Raw genomic sequence first — 20,237 nt, 5'->3', positions numbered from 1 at the left:
TGGTTGAGATTTTGTCGACACTTTTGGAGGGTCCTGATTGCTCCGACACATATGTGTGGTCTAGAATACACTGCCATTTGTATAAATAGGGGTCTTAGAATTATTGGATAACACATCATTTAAACAAAATGTCTCTTCCTCAGTATTTGATTAATATAGAAGTGTATTTCAATGGCCGCAACCCTGCTGTTCATACCTAGATTTCAGAGTAATGTTTATGTTTGTTGTTTGTTAACTATGTTTGTTTGTTATTGATGTTATTTTTTTTATCTACTTGAAACATGTACTAGCAAAAAATATTATGCAATAAAAAAAATGTTCGTAAAATACACAAATAATACAATCACAAAAAAATAAATCTACAAAGGTCCTCCATGGGAAACATCGGCCAACCTAGATAAAATACTATGAACCTCACCATCAGGGTTCACCAAACCCATGAGGCTATCTAAGTGTACGATGATGAACTGCAGGCGACTGTCCTGGTCACCTGCGGGAGGTGGAGGTGGTGGTGGTGGATCGGAAGAAACTCTGGTACGTGAAGGCCCTGGAACATCAGATGTAGTGGCAGATGGCGTGAACCTAGGGTGTGAGACACTAAGGAACCACTCCAGGTATCCATCTTGACAATGCCCAGGCTGCTGAACTGCAATGGATTTATCCATGATCTCACGGGGGGCTGAGAATGTGACTCTGAAACCATCGGTCAATGCCACCAACTAGAGCCTCTGGGACCTGGCGTGGGATGCCCTGTATATAACCATACTAGCGTAGACACCTCTCAGGCAAGTGTCTAGCCACATGACTCTCGCATCTGACATACCCTGAATATAAGGAAAATATATCAAAAGGACGATGAGCGCGGAGACCTGTATACACTGTCCAGATGACATCATTCAGGGTCAGAGCATCCATCCTCAGCCTGTACTTAATCAATCCTCCTGGAACGGCCTGTTGGCCTTCCACCTCTTTGCACAAGGGTTAGTAGTCGCACAACATTGGATCTTTCGCTCACAGGTGTGAGGGAAGTGCTCGTAGATCCAACACTGCATAAATAAAAACCATAAAGCTCAGGTAAATTATAATTAAACACAAAAAACATGTAATAAATTATAATATACCTGTAACAAGCTTAAGTAACCAGCAAGTTGTCTGGTGTCAGGACGAGATGCAGCATCAAGCGCCGTGTACAGCATCGTCAATGTCACCACTCCCTAAGCCTAACATGGGGTGTCAAGGGCACTGAATAGAGAAAGATAGTTGACATCAATATAAACTCCAGACTTGTCCGTAAAGAGAGTACATACCACTAGATGTAGCATGTACGCCCTAGCGGCAGCCTCGTACCTCCCTACATCGGCAAGCTCTTGATAAATCTTCCTCAACCAAGACATCCTAAGGTGAAAGCCTCGAGTCTCACCAAACTCCTTAAGCACAACCACCTCATCAATCTCAAAAGCCCCCATCACCATGTGCACCACCGTCGCCTGGTCCTTATGAACTGGTGTGAAAAACATACTAGCAATAGGAAGGTGAAATAGGGAATGCACATTATCCAGAGTCACCGTCAACTCCCCAAATGGAAGATGGAAGGATGATGTCTCCGGGTGCCACCTTTCAACAAATGGCGTTAACAGAGAAGCGTCCAGCATCGTCGGGGAATATCCAGCAAAGTTCATCAGATGGAAGTCCCGAACTATCCTCCTTACCTGCTCAGGCATTGGTCTCTCGGGGAAGTTCTTCAACTTTGACCCGTGAGAAGCGACATTCAGTACTGGACGCTCCTGTAACCAAAAAATAAAATTAAGACACATTAGTATAAATCAAATTGCATAAAAAAATAACACTTAAGCAATGTTACATACCTCTCCCTGCCATATCCTAAAGAAAAATGGTCAGCGTATCCTGTCAAGACAGACGGACCTGTCAGAAGGTCCTCGGGGAAAGCTCCATCAATGTATACTGATGGCTCCATAGATGCACCAGTGGTGGTGTTTGTCTCCTGCACCACCCGCTCCTAATCCTCAGCAACCCCCTCCTCGACCACAGCCACCGGCTCCTCAACTCTAGGCACCGACTCCTCAGCAACAGGCACCGGCTCCCCGACCACAGGCACCGGCTCCTCAACCTCTGCCACCTCAACCTGAACCACCTGCTCCTCCGCAGCAGCAGCGGATACTCTACCAGTCCGGCGGCGAGGTGCACGGAACCCCATCGCCGCCTGTTGCTCCACCATCCGTGTTCGGTTGGACCCGGTCAAGAGAATACATTCAGCTCGTAACTCTGAGACCTGCACCTCATCAGCAGCTCGAGCAAGAGCAGCTACTCTATATGTGGTCCGTACAACAACATTACCGTCCCTGCCTCTGGTCCTCATTGCAAAATTTAAAAACATTAGGAAAATAGTTTTTGTTAATGATAGAAATACCAAAAAAATTTAAAATTTACGGTATACCGGAAATTTCAAAATTTTCGGTAGAAAATACCGTAAATTTTGAAATTTTCAGTGGATGTAAAAAGTGAATTTTTTAATAAGTATCTAAGGTTTATTGATAAATAAAATCACGTGTTTTTTGTGCTCTCTATCTATCTAGACCGACCTTGCTTTAATCTTTACTGATGGAGTGGAGTACTGTTTTAAATTTTGCAGAGATATGATATCTTATCTTGCATGAGCATAAGAGTTTTGTCTCCTAGTGCGTGGTCCTCACCTTGTGCATTAATTCTCCTAATTTACTGATGGGGTGAAGTACTGTTTTTTAATTTGCATGGATATGATATCTTGCATGAACTCATGAATCTTATCTCCTTCTACGTTGTTCTTGTGCATTTCTCCTAATTAAGCAGGGATATGATATCATGCACGTGCTCATGAGTTGTAAAAGATCATTGGTTTTTTTGTAACAATCGTAGTACAAACGTTTGAGGAGTAACAAGAAAAATTGAAAAGATTTATTTATTGTAATGAAAATGGATTTATAAGATGTCCAAGTTGTTGTTCACATTCATCAATCAATTACTTATTTTTAATTTTATGGAATTTATAATTATTATCATTTAATATGGTAGTTCAGTCGACCAAAATTACTTATTTATTATCATTTAACGTGGTATTTCAGTCAACCAAAATTACTTATTTTTTAGGTTCAAATATGTTTTTGCTTTATATAAATATATTAAATTTAATTTTTAATTCTATTAAAAAATGATGTATTTTAATTCCTACAAAAATTTAATGTATACAGTTTTAATTCCTGTTATTTTCTTAAATTTTGAAAATTGTTTAACTATTGTTTAACTTTTTGAATAATTTTTTTATATAGCTTTAAAGTACTGTAAAATATATATTTATCAAATTTTAATTTTTTTAAAATGAGAAGAATTAAATATAAATTTTTAAAAAATTTAAAAGATAATAGTAAAAGTAATGAAAATTTTGACTTATAAATTAAATTTTGAGTTTTTTTTCAAAGAATTTTTTATAACGTTCTAAATATATCTGCAAATAATCATTCAAAAATACTCTTTGATTTAACAAAAGACTAAAACGACGTACATAATAATTTTATAGAGTCCAAAATATGTCATTTTTTATAGACACCAAAAAAAATATTTGATCATTTAAAAGGATTTATATTTAACCCTATTCTTTATTTTTATTGAGTTTGTTATGATTAGTATTTAATATGGTAGTTCAGTAGTAAAAATTTAATCTTAATTTAAACCCTTTGAAAAGAATTGTTAAGTGGTACTTCTTAATGGCACTTTAATTAAGAAGAAACACCAATTACTCAATTTTGAAAATACTAAAATTGTCATGACAAATTAGATCATAAATATCCCCGTAAGTGTAGTTAGGAGTGGGAATAGGCCAGGCCGGCCTACAGAGATCTATGGCCTAACCTATATACACTATACCAAATTTGTCTTTTAGCAGCACCCCTACGAAAGCGCTTTTAGGAAAAAGCGCTGGTATAGGCTTCGCTAAAAACAAAATTAAAAAACACGCTAAAAAAGCGCTGGTATAGGGGGGATACGAAAGCGCTTTCTAAAAGCGCTGGTATAGGGGGAGTTACGAAAGCGCTTTTCAGAAGCGCTCTTATAGGGGGGTTATGAAAGCGCTTTCAGAAGCGCTGCTATAGGGGGTGGGCTCCAAGAGTGCTTTTGCCCCAAAAAGCGCTGGTAAAGGCCTGGCTACGAAGGCGCTTTTCAGAAGCGCTGTCATAGCCTTTTTAAAATTAAAATTTTTTAAAAACAAAATTATTCTAAACGCGCTTCATTGTTTCCAAACCCCTAATTCCTCTTTCTCTGCCATTGCTGCCCACAGAAAACTTAGAAAATCTTTGAAATCCCTAATTCCTTTTTCTCAGCATTTCAACTCAGAAAACATCGTGCCATCGTTTCTCGTTGCCCACCATTTCAACTCAGAAAACTCACCATCTCAGAAAATCGTGAGCCACCATTCTCCGTTCTCAATCGTGAGCCATCGTTTCTGCGCATACGCTTGTTCTCATCGTCTTCTTCTCAACGGCTTCTGCTCGTCGCTACTTCAACTCAGGGCTTTTGTTCAAGAAGCGATTAATCGAGAGACACATACAGGTAAAGGTTCTTTCTCTTTGTTTGGATTTAGTAGCTTAGGTTCAGAGGTTGGGAGTCAGTCACTGAGTCAATTTAGTTTGAAAGTTCAGATTCTGTTTAAGTGACAATGAGATTGATTTGAGTTTGATAGATTTTTATGAAACAAAAATTGTAGCTGAAATTGGAATGTAGTACATGGACTGTAGTTTGAAAGTTCAGATTCTGTATGGATTTAGTACATGGAATTTCATTTTTGATTATTGGTGTTTAAGATGCTGCAATTGTGGCTGTATTGATCATGATATTGTAACTACACGATCGATTTTATGAGTGTGTGAACTTTTGTGTCTGGATAGGTTAGTTGTTAATGTATATTGATGAAGTTTGATTTAGAGTTGTTTATGATATTGTATATTGATGAAGTTTGATTTAGAGTTGATCATGATATTGTAACTACACGATCATAACATCACGATTTAGAGTTTGATTTGGATAGTGCATGATTGCGTAGCTGATTTGCGAATGTAATTTTTTTAGGGCAGACAACCGCTGGTGGAATTTTGTTGCCAAAGTCAGCTGTTAAATTTGAGCGATATCTTACCGACGAAGTAAGTATACATATTAAATAGTGTGCCTTATGGTGTTTTAGATCTGAAGATTCGTTATTTTGAAACAAGTTATTGTGTATTTTTACTATTTCAGATTTTCGGTTTTCCATATTTGTTTTAAATTTGTGCTAATTTGAGCCTATGTTTGGATATATCAGATTCCTCTAAGTATAATCTCTATGGAGACAATACTAATCATATTATTATTCTACTGGAGGTCTATTGATTTGTTTTGGTATATTTTTATTTAATTTTACAGTTACTTTGAAGGCTCTGGTTTCTACTTGTACAAAACGCGAATTCAAACCTACCCGTCTCCCACATCAAGTCCAACTCAGGTTACTAGTCCTTTCTTCTTACTTATAGTTTGTTGTTTTCTACTTATAGTTTATTGTTTATGGTTCTATTTAATTTCAATTTAGTGTCTCTCAACCAGTTTTTTGGTTTGTGGACTTATATTACCTTGAAATAAGGTAATGTCTTCTTTAAGAAATCGGGGGTAGGCTGAAATAAGGTACTGTCTTCTTTTAGAGACTCAAAGAATCGAGACAACTGTAACTTCCTATCTTTATCTAACTACCAACTTAACCAATATGAAAGCTATAGGATCTCATTAGGTATTGCTTAAGTGTTGCTTATTCACAGCAGTTACATTATATTTCAAGACTTGAGTGGTTTGACAAGATTTATTTCTATTATTCACACTTTATAGGATTTCATTAGGTATTCTGATCAAGACATAATGATGATAGCTATTTCTTATCTTGACAGAATTCCTTAGTACCTGATAGAGAAACCTAGAAGCAAAAGCATTTGTTTAGCTTAATTAAGACATGAATAAAACATGGATGAATTCAAACCGATTGTCGAAAGAGTACGAGAAAGGGGTATGGGAATTCGTTAAGTTTGCGGTTGCGCACTCCAAAGACCCGATTCGAATATCGTGTCCTTGCTTGGGTTGCTGTTATGGGGGTAAGGTTGACGGGAATAAGTTGGCATCGCATTTACTACGGTTTGGAATTGATAGAAGTTATACATGTTGGACAATGCATGGTGAGAAAAGTAACGGGAATGTTGAGTCGAGGTGTAATACGAAGTATGCTTCAAACGACGATTGCACAGACACATATGATTATGATCGAGTCGAAGAGATTCCAGAAGCGCTTGAAGAAGATCTTAAGGATTATCCCAAAATGTTCGAGAGGTTGGTAAGCGATGCAGAGAAACCGTTGTATGAGGGTTGTACAAAATTCACAAGATTGTCTGCGGTGTTAAAGTTGTACAACTTAAAGGCGGACAATGGATGGTCGGATAAAAGCTTCACAGAGTTATTAGCCCTTATGAAAGATATGCTACCAGATGATAATGTTCTTCCCAATCGAACCTATGAGGCCAAAAAGATGTTGTCCTCTATTGTCATGAGCTATGATAAGATACATGCATGTCCAAACGATTGAACCATGTATCCGTTTGTCGACTTCTTTACATGTAACTATACTATTTTGACAATTCCGGAGCTGCTCATTCACTTATCTTTACATTTCGGGACTGTTTTTTATCAGTTTTGGTTCTTCCCGTGATCAAAAGTCGGGCTTAGGGTCTGAATTTCGGAAAACCGACTTCATTTTTGAGTCCGTGAGGACGTTTTACCATAGCCATGTAAATTTCGTTCAATTCCGACAACTTTCTTTTTTTGTTGCTTATTCTGATTTCACCGATTTCGATTCCGATTTACTTGTACATGCATGGTTTGACTTCCATTTGACTTGTATAGATTGTTAGCTTATTAATAGTGTACTACTGTGCTTTAGTTTGTTTTATACAGGTTCAATGGCTAGTAATCAAGAAAACCCACAGGAGAACCCACAAGAAAACCCACAAGAGAACCCACAAGAAAACTCACAAGATATAGATGCTCCGGTTACATCATCAAAAGAAGTTGCACGAGGTGTGTCCCTTATGAAGGGAATCATTCGACATAGAGACCAAGGATTGATATATAATTTGGAATGGAATTCTGATAACCAACCAATTGGTCCTAATTCTGCAAAGTTGACAAGCTATATTGGTACACTTGTTCGTTTGCATATTCCAATCTCCGTAGCTAAATGGAATCTGAAAAGCAAAGAGTTGGACGAGAAAAAAGACATGATTTGAAACGAGCTTAAGGTATCATATATGGTTGTTGTTATTATCTTGACGATAATTTGATTAAATTACTTATACTAACACACTCTATGCGTATGTTTGTTTGCAGAGGTCTTTTACCATACCAGATGAGCGTAAACGCTTCATTCTTAGTTTGGCCGGAAAAAGATATAGAGGGTGGAAAGCTTATCTAACAAACAACTATCTTAAGGATAAAGAAGGAAACTTTCTTGAAGAGGCCCCGGGACGTCCAAACAAGTATGAGATGTTCATTAATGAGAATGATTGGGCTAAGTTTGTAGAGCAAAGAGATGAATCTTTTCGGAAAAGGAGTGCCACAAATAGTGCGAGAGCATCAAAAACCGTGTATCCTTACAAAAAAGGGCGTTTGGGATATGCACGCTTAGAGGAAAAAATTGTAAGTAAATAGAAATCCGTTTTAATTAATTGTCTAAATGTGTTTTATTTGACGATTTTATTTGTGTCAATGCATAGTTAGAGGAGACGAAAAGTGAGGAAACCTCACTTCCAGTACATGTGTTGTGGAAGGAAGCTCGTGTGGGCAAGAATCAAGCTGTCGATCCCGATGTTCAAAGAGTTTATGCTGAATGTGTAAGTATAACACTGTGTCTTTAATTAAATCAAATGTTTTTTAATATATAAATTATTTTTTATCTCCACTAATAATTATTGAAATGTAAATGAATTACAGGAGACCTTGTCGCAATCGGTATCCACCGGTGAGGACCAGGATGATAGGAGCGTACTTAGTAGAGCACTAGATGCTCCTGAGTATCCCGGTCGGGTGAGGGGTAAAGGTCATGGTGTGACTCCAACCTCTTTTTACAAGCATCCTAGGAGAAGATCAAATCCTACCAATGAAGAAGTGTTGCAAAAATTGCAGGAATTGCAAGCACAAATCTCTGAATTGCAAAGAGATAAGGATACATATATGAGAGAAAAGTGCAACACTTCATCGGTGAAAGAAACTAGTGATAAGGCTAGTATCAACTGTCAAAGGAAATTTCCCGAGGTAATTATAAATTTTTTTCCTTACAAATTGTTCTATTTTATTAATGATAATGATTTTATATTTACTATTGGTTTAGGGCATTTCATCTTGCCAACTATACTTATCGTCACCGAATTATCGCCTAGTTGGCAAGGGAAAAGTGCACAACACTTTGGGAGATTTACTTCACCATAGACCGCTCCCGGATGGACACTTGAAAGTATTGGTGGATGTTGTATTAGATCATGATGCGATGCTACCGGAACCTGACATGGTCTCAGAGACGACATTGCTGCGAGATGCAATAGGATCATTTGTTGCATGGCCCTCGGAGCTCATTACCATTAGTGATGAGGTATGTTGAAAACGATTATGAATCATTTAGTTTTCGAATGTCAATTCTGCACCGTTTATTAATTATTTTTTACATTTTAATTTTAGACTGCTCCTACAAAACCCGCAATTAAGGGTAGAGGGATTTTACAGGAGGAGGAGTCTGTTGCATCACTAAAAGAGGTACATTTAAAGTGTTAATATATAATCTGAATCTAAAACTGCATGATTTTATATTTTACCTAACTTATATGATTTTTAGGCATCTGCTCGGGAGTCACAACAAGTGACGCAGCCAGTTCGTAGCGTACCACCCACTGGTCCTCCGAAGCCAGCGACAAAAAAAGGTGGTGCTTTTGTGCCTCGATACCGGACGACGCTCGGAACAATTGTTGATATGTCCGATATGAAGGATGGAGCTCTCCGTAATATCAATATGGATGAAGGTATCTTTGGTGTTGAATTCATGTCAATTATTGCAATAGATGACTTGGAAGAGATTTTTACGCATGAACAACTAGGCGTCGCTAATATGCACTCATACATCCGGTAATATTCACTCATCCGATATATTCTTTAATTAGTTGAACAATTAATTTACACATTTCAATGAAAATAATCTAATGTTTATTATGTGTGGTTATTTAAGGTTGTTGTATGACAGAGTGTTGCGCGGGACTGCATTGTCAAACAGATTCCGTTTCGTGTCTTCCGCCCATTGCAGCGGAATGACAATTGCTTCGGAACCGGAATCAGTTAGACAGCGCTTAGTCGATAGATTCATGTCCACCGACAATACAGAAAGTCTGCATCTTTGGGCGTATAATACCCGACCAGTAGGGTTAGTTTCTCATTCTTGGTTCATCTAATCTCTGTTTCTTTTGTGTATAGCAAAATTTTCATATAACCTATTGTTTTAATTTATAGAGCACACTAGTTGTTGCTTGCCATCAACCCTATAAGGGAAGTGGTGTATTATCTGAATTCGGTAAATGGTGACTGGACCAATTATCCGGCTATGAAGGAAATCATTGATTTGTAAGTGGGATCGTTCTAAATATTCGTTTATATTTATATATTTAATTATTTGTGAGATTGATCTAAACATATGCTTTTATATATTTGTTAGATCAATACAAGTGTTCCGAAGTCAACGGGACGCACAGGTATCCCGGACTAAATCAAACAACATTACTTGGATAAAAGTGCAGGTACATTATTTTTCACAATTTTGCTTATAATATTTATGCTACTTGATAAAACAAGACAACTATAAAATCTTATTTGTTTTTCTATGTAGTGTCCGCAACAGCGAAACAGTTCAGATTGCGGATACTTTGTTTTGAGGTTTATGAAAGAAATCCTTCAGGCGAATCAATTAGAGATTCCGCTCACGGTATGAATTTATAACTTAAGATAATTTCATATAATTTATTACATTTAACTAAATCATTCATATTATGTTTTTGTTTTGTAGTACTTTGACGAATTCCGTGCTGCTTCGTACCCGAGACTTAAGTTGGAAGAAATCAAAGAGGATTTGTGTCAATTTTATATTCAGCAACTTTTCATGTAGGATTTGTGTCGATTTGAAGTATAATATTGTTGATGTTACTGATTTAGTTTGTAATGATGTATATATATAATTTTGGATATTATAATGTTATTATATTAGTATATATATATATATATATATATATATATATATATATATTGTCCTACCTATGGTTGAAAATATATCGTCGAAAATATATTACAGGTCGAAAATATTACAGGTTGAAAACATATTACAGGTCGAAAATATTAGAGGTCGACTGGGAGGCTTAAATTAAAGGCTGCACATTAAAATACCTCATTTAGCAACGAAAGCGCTTTTAAAAAGCCCTCTTAAAGGTCCACCTACGAAAGCGCTTTTTAGTAAAAGCGCTGCCAAAGATTAAAAAAAAAGCATAAAAAAAAAACGCAACCTACGAAAGCGCTTTTGGAAAAGCGCTCTTATAGGGGGGGCTATCAGAGCGCTTTTTCCAGAAAAAGCGCTCTCATAGGGGGGGATACCAGAGCGCTTTTCTGGAAAAAGCGCTCTTATAGGGGGAGCTACCAGAGCGCTTTTTCCAGAAAAGCGCTCTTATAGGGGGGTCTACCAGAGCGCTTTTTCCAGAAAAACGCTCTTATAGGGGGGGTCTACCAGAGCGCTTTCAGAAGCGCTTTTGTTACCTACGCCAGCGCTGGCTTTCACAGCGCTTTTAAAGCCCAAAATAAGCGTTGTCGTAGGCCTTCCATGTTGTAGTGATAAGGTCAGGCCAGACTTATTTAACAAAAAGGTCAGACTTAGGCTTTTTTAAAAGCCTGTTTAATAAAATAGGTCAGGCAGGCTTTGGCTATTAAAAAAGTCTATCAAGCCTTATTGGTCGGCCTATATTTTCATGTATCTTAAACATAGACTAAATAGATCGGCATATATTTGCATGTTTATTAGAAAAAGGCTAAATATGCAAGCCTATATATGCACATGTAATAGAACAAAGGCTAAATAGGTCGGCCTATATATGCATATATAGGACGACTTATAAGGTTTCTTAAATAACATGGATTAATTAAAACCATAATGAAAAATAGGCTTCCATGCCAGGCCAGACTCTTAAAAAGGTCAGGTCAGGCCAAAAAAGAGAGCCTATTATAGGTCACAGGCCAGGCTCAGGACTTTCAAGTTTATCGTAGGTCAGGCTTATGCCTTATAAAGCCTAGCCTAGCCTAGCCTAGCCTAGCCTATTTCCACCCCAAGTGTAGTGTGTTATGTGCTATATATATTCTAAAAGTTTATATAGATTCTAGCATTAACAATTTTGTCTTCTTTCCGTTATAAAAAGAGATTGTCAGTATAATCTCATAAATATTGTGTGTATTCAATGCATTGAATATATATATATATATATATATATATATATATATATATAATATTTTCTTTATTAGGAATGCTTGACCAGTGTCGCTGGGGCACTCGTTAGCATGACCCATATGTTAAAATTAAATTAATTATCACCACATTTGATTATTGAAACCGTTGTAAATAGTTGTTACTTACTATCACGGTTTTTGTTAACAGCGGTGGTGATAAATTTTACACATATTTATATAAGCAAAGCTATTAAGCTTCAGCACAAAATAGCCATCACACTCAAAATAAAATCCTAACATCTCTCTCCCACATGAAGCGGACTCGTCCTCAAAAGCTTATTCAAACTTAAAGGTAATCAAGTTCATACGCTTTATCTTTATTCTTCTTCTTTATAAGCTTTCTTCCATTTGTCTCAAAACAAAACCCTAAATTAAATCTCGTTCTTCCACACAGCTGTTTACCCTTGATTTTGGTAAACAAGAGTAAGTCTTCCGAATTTAAATATATTGGTTACTCGCAGGATTGACTAGATTGATCCTAAAGAAATATGTGTTTTGTTTAAATGGATTTCGATTTTCTAGGCCTAAATGTGTGTCTAATCTTAAAGAAAAGAAAATAAATGAATGTAAAGATTTTTTTGTTTAAATGTAAAGGACAAAGGAATAAAATGACAAAAGGAATAAATTTAGACAAGAAAGTAAAAGTTTTCGACAAGAAAGGTAATGGAAAACACACTGTAAGAGGCTTTGAATTTAAATAATTGTTTATAACATAAATAAATGATTGTGTTTCAAACGTACATTCTCATAGTGACTCTTTTCTCAATACGCAAGATACTTTGAGTATATTTGAGTATTTGTACATAATTGACCATACAGAAATCTATTTACAAAGACCCTTATATATACTAATTCGACTACAACGGGCTTCTATTTTGAAGATGACACGTTTCGCGACTATATGCGCTTCGTATCTTGCAAGCCTCTACGGGTCCTTTTCAAGGGATAGATAAGGCCAAAAATCCCGTCATTGGCCTATTTCGAAATTTGTCTTTGTCGAACTCTGTGTTTAATGACTTGAAAATATTTCTAAGTTCCAGATAACATAGTTAACTCATCGGGATCGTTAACTGTTTCCCATATGACTTTGTCGAAATGTACCTCTTTTTGTCTAAGTCATATTCAACCATTTGCCTTCTGAATATTTCCCTTTTTGAAGAGTGACGAATTTGCAGCTAATAAATTGCCCTCCAAAAATGTTTTTTTCGACCATACGAAGAAATGGACATTTTTTTACAGTCTTCGACGTGATTGTTTAATCACTTCTATGATGGCATGGTCATTATGGCCATTCTTTTCAATGTCTCATTGAGACGTGCAACTTCTCCAGCCATCATCATTAACCTTATTTCATAGGAGTAATGTCTTAACACAGTATAGCGACAAACAACAAAATATTTGAAAGTATTACTCTGGGATTTATCGTGTCCACAGAGAATGGTTTGGTTAGAATTTCATTCAACGATTTCTCTGTTTTTGAGCTCGGGTTTGAATGAATTAAAGGTAAAAAGTATAAACAGGACAGATAAATACATTCTTCGGAGCGAATAACTTATCAGGCATGCATATAATCCACTCCTCACAAACTTAAACTTATCGACCAGTTATACTCGACCTACAATACTCATCAATGTCATCACGTATAAACCGCAACACCCACGGTATCATCTCGGAGGTGACCTCTCCAAAATAAAAATAAAAATAAAAATGTGGTTTTTTTAGTAGTGATTCCTAAAACAAAGGAGGCTTCCCTAAGATCTTTCATATCAAAATTCTTTATGAGAAATATCTTGGTTTCTTGCAATAAGCCTTTATGGTTGCTTTGCAAAAGGATATCATCTACATATAGTACCAAGAAAACAAACAAACTCCCACAGAACTTTTGGTACACACAATTATCAACAAGATTAGCCTCAAACCCAAATGAGTGTAATACCATTTACGGGAAGCCTATTTTAGGCTATATATGGATTTCTTGAGTTTGCAAACCATAGACTTTGGATCTCTTGACACAAAGTTTTCTGGTTACACTATTTATATTGTCTCTTCAATATTTCCTTTTAGAAACGCAGTTCTCACATCCATCTGATGCAACTCTAAATCAAAATGAGCTACCAAAGCCATCATGATCCTAAGAGAATTTTTCGAAGAAACTAGAAAGAAAGTCTCTTTATAATCAATGCCTTCCTTTTGAGTAAAGTATTTAGTGACTATACAAGCTTTATATCTCTCAATGTTACTCTTTGAATCCCTTTTGGTTTTAAATGTTCATTTACAACCAATTAATTTCCTTCCTTCAGGTAATTTAACGAGATCCCAAACATCATTGTCAGCCATCGACTTCATCTCATTCTTCATTGCAATAACCCATTTAAGAGAGTTTGGATTCCACATATCTTGACTAAAGTTGATGGGACCTTCCTCAATCAAACCAATGTCATCCTCATGTTCCTGAACGAATACAACATAATAATCTAGAATTGCATTCTTCCTCTCTCTAGTGGATCTCCTAAATGGAGACTCTTGAGGTTGTTGAGTTTGAACTATAAGTGGTGCTGGAGGAAGAAACTGAGTATTGTCTTGTTCATGAGGGATGTTAGGAATAATATCATTATTTATTTTCGGATCCCTTTTAGGAACAAAGCTAGGTACAAAGAATTCATCATTGTTAGAAACAATTTCTTCATCAAAGACAATACTTTTATTCTTCCTTCCCCTCCAAACTCCACATCCTTAAAGAATCTAAAATTTCCAATTTCAAAAATTGTTCTAGTGTTGGGATTATAAAACTTGTACCCGCAAGAGCGTTCAGCGTATCTAATAAAATAACAACTAATTGTCTTTGTATCCAACTTACCTTCATAGGGCCTATAAGGCATTGTTTCAGCTGACCATCCCCAAATTGCAGGTGCTTGATGTTGGCTCTTTCACTGTTCATAGCTTATAAGGGGTCTTAGCTTCTACTTTACTAGGTACTCTATTAAGGATATAAACAGCGGTATTTAATGCCTTTTACCAAAGTTACTCTGGAAGAGAAGAATGACTAATCATACTCCTCATCATATCCTTAAGAGTTTAGATTCGCCGTTCTACAACTCCATTCATGTTGGATTTTCTCGATATTGTGTATTGCGGAACAATTCCACATTCATTAAGGAAAAGCACGAAGGGTCCTAGACGTTATTCCCCCGATCCATCATACCAACCATAGTATTCACCACCATGATTGGATTTGACAGCCTTTATTTTCTTTCCAAGTTAAAGTTCGATAGCATCTTTGAATGACTTGAACACGTCTAAAGATTCAGATTCCTCATGAATCAAATATAGGTAATTGTACCTCGAATAATCGTCTATGGATGTAATAAAATATTGTTGTGCATTCTAAGAATCTGTAGGAAAAGACCCACTTATATAGATATAATTTTATTGTAAGACATTCTTATAAGAATTCCTATTGACATGTATGCTTACCTTTAATACGTTAAATGCAAACTTGAAAGTCCGACAAATTAAGGAATCCAAGAATAATTTCCGACCTAAACCTCATTTAATCGCTTATGCCATAGAGTGGCATAATTCTCAATTAATTTTTATTTTGTACCGTGTGACTCTATTTACATTATTTTGTTATAAGAACATTCAATATCAAGCATATAAAAATTATAATTTAAAGAACCATAATCAATAACATTTAAATTATACGAGACTAAGAGCCCGTTAGTTTTGGCTTTTTTTTTAAATAATTTATATAGTGTTATAAAATTTTATGAAAAAAAATTACAAAGAAATTTTTTATAAAAGCTTCAAATAAAAATTTTGTTTGAATAGTTATTCTTAAAATGTGATTTGAGGTATTTCATCTATTTATGGAGAAAAAAATTGGATATCAAAATTTCAAAAAATCACTTAATTTTGAAGCTATTTCAAATAGATTTTTATAAAAATTATTCACTACAAGAAATGTTGTCCCCAGCGACATATATTAGCGACGTGCAACACACGTGGCTAAATATTGTCTTTTGCGACGTGACATACACCTCGCTACTATTTTTTTAATTTTAAATAACATTATTGACATAAAGTAGTGAGGCGTCAGACATTGGGGTTTGTAAAAAAAATTGCGACGTGAGCTAAACGTCACTATATTAAGTTTTTAAATAAAAATAGATAAAGTTATAACATTCACATAGGGGGGAAATTCAAATTTTAAAAAAATTGGTTGTGACGTTACTTACACGTCGCAACATTTATTGGAAAATTACAACGTTCCTTTGACCTGACATGGTTTCAGAACATCATTAATTGGTATGACCGTTTGAGTGTAGCGACGTGTAACACACGTGGCAAGTTGCGACGTGATTTTAACGTCGCTGATGTGTTTATAGATACACGCATTTCTCCTTCTCCCCCTTTACCATTTCAAACAGATTTTCCTTCTTCCCCTTCTCTGCAACTCAAAAACCCCCATTTCCTACACAAATCCAAATTTTCTCCTCTCCCAAAATCCCCAATCTTTCAATCTCATTCAATTGCACTACAAGGTATTCAATGTATTTTATAATTGTGTGTTCATACTGTTTTATGCTGTCAATATATAGTTTAATTTTTTTTCATTTAATTTGAAGGAAGAAGAAGGTGAAGGAGGAGAAGAAGGTAAAGGAAGAAGAAGGTGAAGGAAGAAGAAGGAGGAGTAGATTGAAGAAGAGGTAAGTTTTTAAACATTTTTTTAAGTTTTTTTTTTAATTAAGTTATTTTTTAATTAGGTTATTATAAAACGAAATTATAGATTAAATATTATGTTGTTGTTTAAATTTAATTAGGATATTAATTTAGGGTGTAATATATTTTCCAATATTGTTTAAATATTAATAGAAAAATGTTTAGATTTATTATGTTAGAAAAATGTTTAGAATAATATATAGAAAAATGTTTAGAAAAATGTTTAACTATTATATATTTATTTTAGAATTTTAAAAATTAAAAGAAAAATGTATTTTCCAATATATGTTATGTTATTGTTATTATATTAAAAATACATTTTTTTAAAATTAAAATATATATTAAAAGTAGAATATATGTTATATGGTGTATTTAAAATAAAATAAAATAAAATATAATATGATTATATGGTATATTTCTAAAATTTAAATATATATGTTATTGTTATTGAATTGAAAATACATTTTTTAAATTAAAATATATATTAAAAGTATAATATATATTATATATGTATATTTAAAATAAAAATACATAAGTAATCACATGCATCATAAATAATTTTTAGATTTATTTTTAAAATCTGTTTTTTATTTTCTAAATAAAATATATGTATTTTATGATATTAATCTTAAAAACTGAATATTAATAAAAAAGAATATATGTTAAATAGAAAAAGAATATATGTTATGTTATTATTATTATATTAAAATTACATTTTTTTAAAAATTAAAATATATATTAAAAGTAGAATATAAGTTATATGGTATATTTAAATTAAAATAAAATATAATATGATTATATGGTATATTTCTAAAATTGAAATATATATGTTATTGTTATTAAATTGAAAATACATTTTTTTAAATTAAAATATATATTAAAAGTATAATATATATTATATAGGTAAATTTAAAATAAGAAAATATAAGTAATCACATGCATCATAAATAATGTTTAGATTTATTTTTAAAATCTATTTTTTATTTTCTAAATAAAATATATGTATTTTATGATATTAATCTTAAAAACTGAATATTAATAAAAAAGAATATATGTTAAATAGAAAAAGAATATATGTTATGTTATTATTATTATATTAAAATACATTTTTTTAAAAATTAAAATATATATTAAAAGTAGAATATAAGTTATATGGTATATTTAAAATAAAATAAAATATAATATGATTATATGGTATATTTCTAAAATTGAAATATATATGTTATTGTTATTAAATTGAAAATACATTTTTTTAAATTAAAATATATATTAAAAGTATAATATATATTATATAGGTAAATTTAAAATAAGAAAATATAAGTAATCACATGCATCATAAATAATGTTTAGATTTATTTTTAAAATCTATTTTTTATTTTCTAAATAAAATATATGTATTTTATGATATTAATCTTAAAAACTGAATATTACTAAAAAAGAATATATGTTAAATAGAAAAAGAATATATGTTATGTTATTGTTATTATATTAAAAATATAACATGTGTAGTTAAAAATATTTAATAGTAGTATTTTTATTAAATAATATTTTCAATATGTGTAGTTTAAAATGTGTAGTTAATAAAATAGTAACTTTATGGTTAACATATATTCAATATAACATGTGTAGTATACGTCTAAAAATAATATTAACTTGATTAATATTACTAACTCAAAAAGACAATGATTGTATAAATGTGCAGTATGGAATATTATCGGTATTATCGTAGTTGGATGTACGATAGAACATTTCCAGGAAGAATGGGACTTAAACCCAATTTTATAGTAGGAGTTGAAGGGTTCATCAGTTGGGCGTTTGCTCAGGAATTATGTCGAAGCGAAGGAGGAGTTAGGTGTCCCTGTCTTAAATGTGAATGTAGACCAATAATTAGTGACCCACAGGAAATAACAGCTCATTTGCATAGAAGGGGTTTCATTGCAAATTATTGGGTTTGGACGTTTAACGGTGAAGAACTGCCTAGTAACGTACCAGAGACTAGCAACTCTCATGCTTCAAGTAGTCGGCCGCCTGTGGAATATGAGGAAAACTTTAATCTGATTGGTGACATGGTTGAGGATGCTTTTGGTGTGAACGTGACTTATGATGAGCCTGAAGATTTTGGTGGGGAAGAGATGCCGAATGAGGAAGCGCAGAAATTTTATCAGTTGTTGAATGAGATGAATACGCCGTTGTTTGATGGATCGTCTGACTCAAAGTTATCAATGTGTGTGAGATTGTTGGCCGCCAAGGCAAATTGGAATGTTCCTGATAAGTGTTTGGAATTCTTCGTAAAGATGATGTTGGACTCAACTGCAATGAAAGACAACTTGCCTACAACATTTTATGAAGCAAAGAAGTTGGTGTCGAAGTTGGGCTTAAGAGTAAGAAAGATTGATTGTTGCATTAATGGTTGTATGTTGTTCTACGACAATGAGTTTGGTACCCAAGATGGGTTGTTGGAGGAATGTAAGTTTTGTATGAGTCCAAGATATAAAGTTCCAAGTAGAGCCGTTAACACTAATCAAGACCGTGTAGCAGTAAAGTCCATGTTTTATCTTCCGATAATACCAAGGTTAAAAAGAATGTTTGCTTCAATGCACAGTGCAAGTCAAATGACATGGCATCACACAAATAACACAAGTCCAGGCACTATGCGGCATCCATCTGATGGCGAGGCATGGAAGCACTTTGATCGGATGCATCCTGATTTTGCCGCAGAACCTAGAAATGTCAGGTTGGGATTATGCTCTGATGGATTTACTCCATATGTCCAAGGGTCGGGAACTGCATATTCTTATTGGCCAGTTATTGTAACCCCTTACAACCTCCCTCCTGAGATGTGCATGACAAAACCATACATGTTTTTGACGTGCGTCATTCCAGGACCTTCGAGTCCAAAAGCAGGAATTGATGTGTATTTACAACCTTTAATTGATGATTTGAAGAGATTGTGGATTGGAGAATGGACTTATGATATATCACGTAAAGAAAACTTTACAATGCGAGCTTCATTGATGTGGACCATCAACGACTTTCCAGCATATGGCATGTTGTCTGGTTGGGGTACGCATTGCAAAATGGGTTGTCCGCATTGCATGGGAAACAACAAAGGGTTCACGTTGGATAAAGGTGGGAAAAGCTCGTGGTTTGACTGTCACCGCAGATTCCTACCACGAAATCACTCCTATAGAAGAAACATGACAAACTTTAAAAAAGATGTACGAGTGAAAGATGCGCCTCCGCCTCGATTGTCACCATGGGCTATATGGGAACAAGTTAGTGAGCTACCAAAATTTACAGATACTGGCAAAGAATGCCGAATTGAAGGATACGGAGTCACGCACAATTGGACAAAAAGAAGTATATTTTGGGACCTCCCGTATTGGAAGGATAACTTGTTGCGCCATAATCTAGATGTTATGCATATTGAGAAGAATTTTTTTGATAATGTATTTAACACCGTGATGGATGTGAAAGGCAAAACGAAAGATAATGAAAAGGCCAGACAAGACATGGAAAAATGGTGTAACAGAAGAGAGTTGGAGTTGAGGCCTCTACCGAATGGAAAGTTATTAAAACCCAAGGCTTGTTTCACTCTGACTTCCCAAGAAGCTAAAGCTGTTTGTCGATGGCTAAAAGATTTGAGAATGCCCGATGGCTATTCATCAAATTTATCAAGGTGTGCTGACCCTAACACTGGGAAGTTGCATGGAATGAAAAGTCACGATTGTCACATTTTCATGGAACAATTGTTACCAATTGCATTTGGCTCTCTACCCAAACATGTTCTTGATCCACTGACTGAAATTAGTCAGTTTTTTAGAGATATTTGTGCGTCATCTTTAAAAGTGGAAGACATCATGAAGTTGGACCACAACATT

General features: G+C 34.4%; 1 protein-coding gene across 1 annotated transcript; it reads right to left on the bottom strand.

Moving 5' to 3' along the window:
• Nucleotides 1-932: 932 nt before the first annotated feature.
• LOC131613984 (protein MAIN-LIKE 1-like) lies at nucleotides 933-2,377 on the bottom strand. The gene is made up of 4 exons (XM_058885617.1): nucleotides 2,033-2,377; nucleotides 1,308-1,784; nucleotides 1,122-1,214; nucleotides 933-1,046 (listed from the first exon to the last, which is right to left on the bottom strand). Exons 1-4 carry the CDS (start codon nucleotides 2,375-2,377, stop codon nucleotides 933-935), a joined length of 1,029 nt encoding a protein of 342 aa, XP_058741600.1.
• Nucleotides 2,378-20,237: the final 17,860 nt, after the last annotated feature.

This window comes from Vicia villosa, linkage group LG6 (genome assembly GCF_029867415.1).
Source record: "Vicia villosa cultivar HV-30 ecotype Madison, WI linkage group LG6, Vvil1.0, whole genome shotgun sequence".
Lineage (NCBI taxonomy): Eukaryota > Viridiplantae > Streptophyta > Magnoliopsida > Fabales > Fabaceae > Vicia > Vicia villosa.
The sequence above is the reverse complement of the archived record's forward strand: the minus strand, read 5'-3'. Positions and strand labels throughout refer to the sequence as shown.

Excerpts from the sequence above, each read along its gene's own strand:
- LOC131613984 (XM_058885617.1), bottom strand. The coding sequence starts at position 2,377 with ATGAGGACCAGAGGCAGGGACGGTAATGTTGTTGTACGGACCACATAT. Across the intron at positions 1,785-2,032 it reads TGGCTGTGGTCGAGGAGGGG|GAGCGTCCAGTACTGAATGT; the intron begins GTTGCTGAGGAT and ends TTTTGGTTACAG. Across the intron at positions 1,047-1,121 it reads GTTACTTAAGCTTGTTACAG|TGTTGGATCTACGAGCACTT; the intron begins GTATATTATAAT and ends TTATTTATGCAG.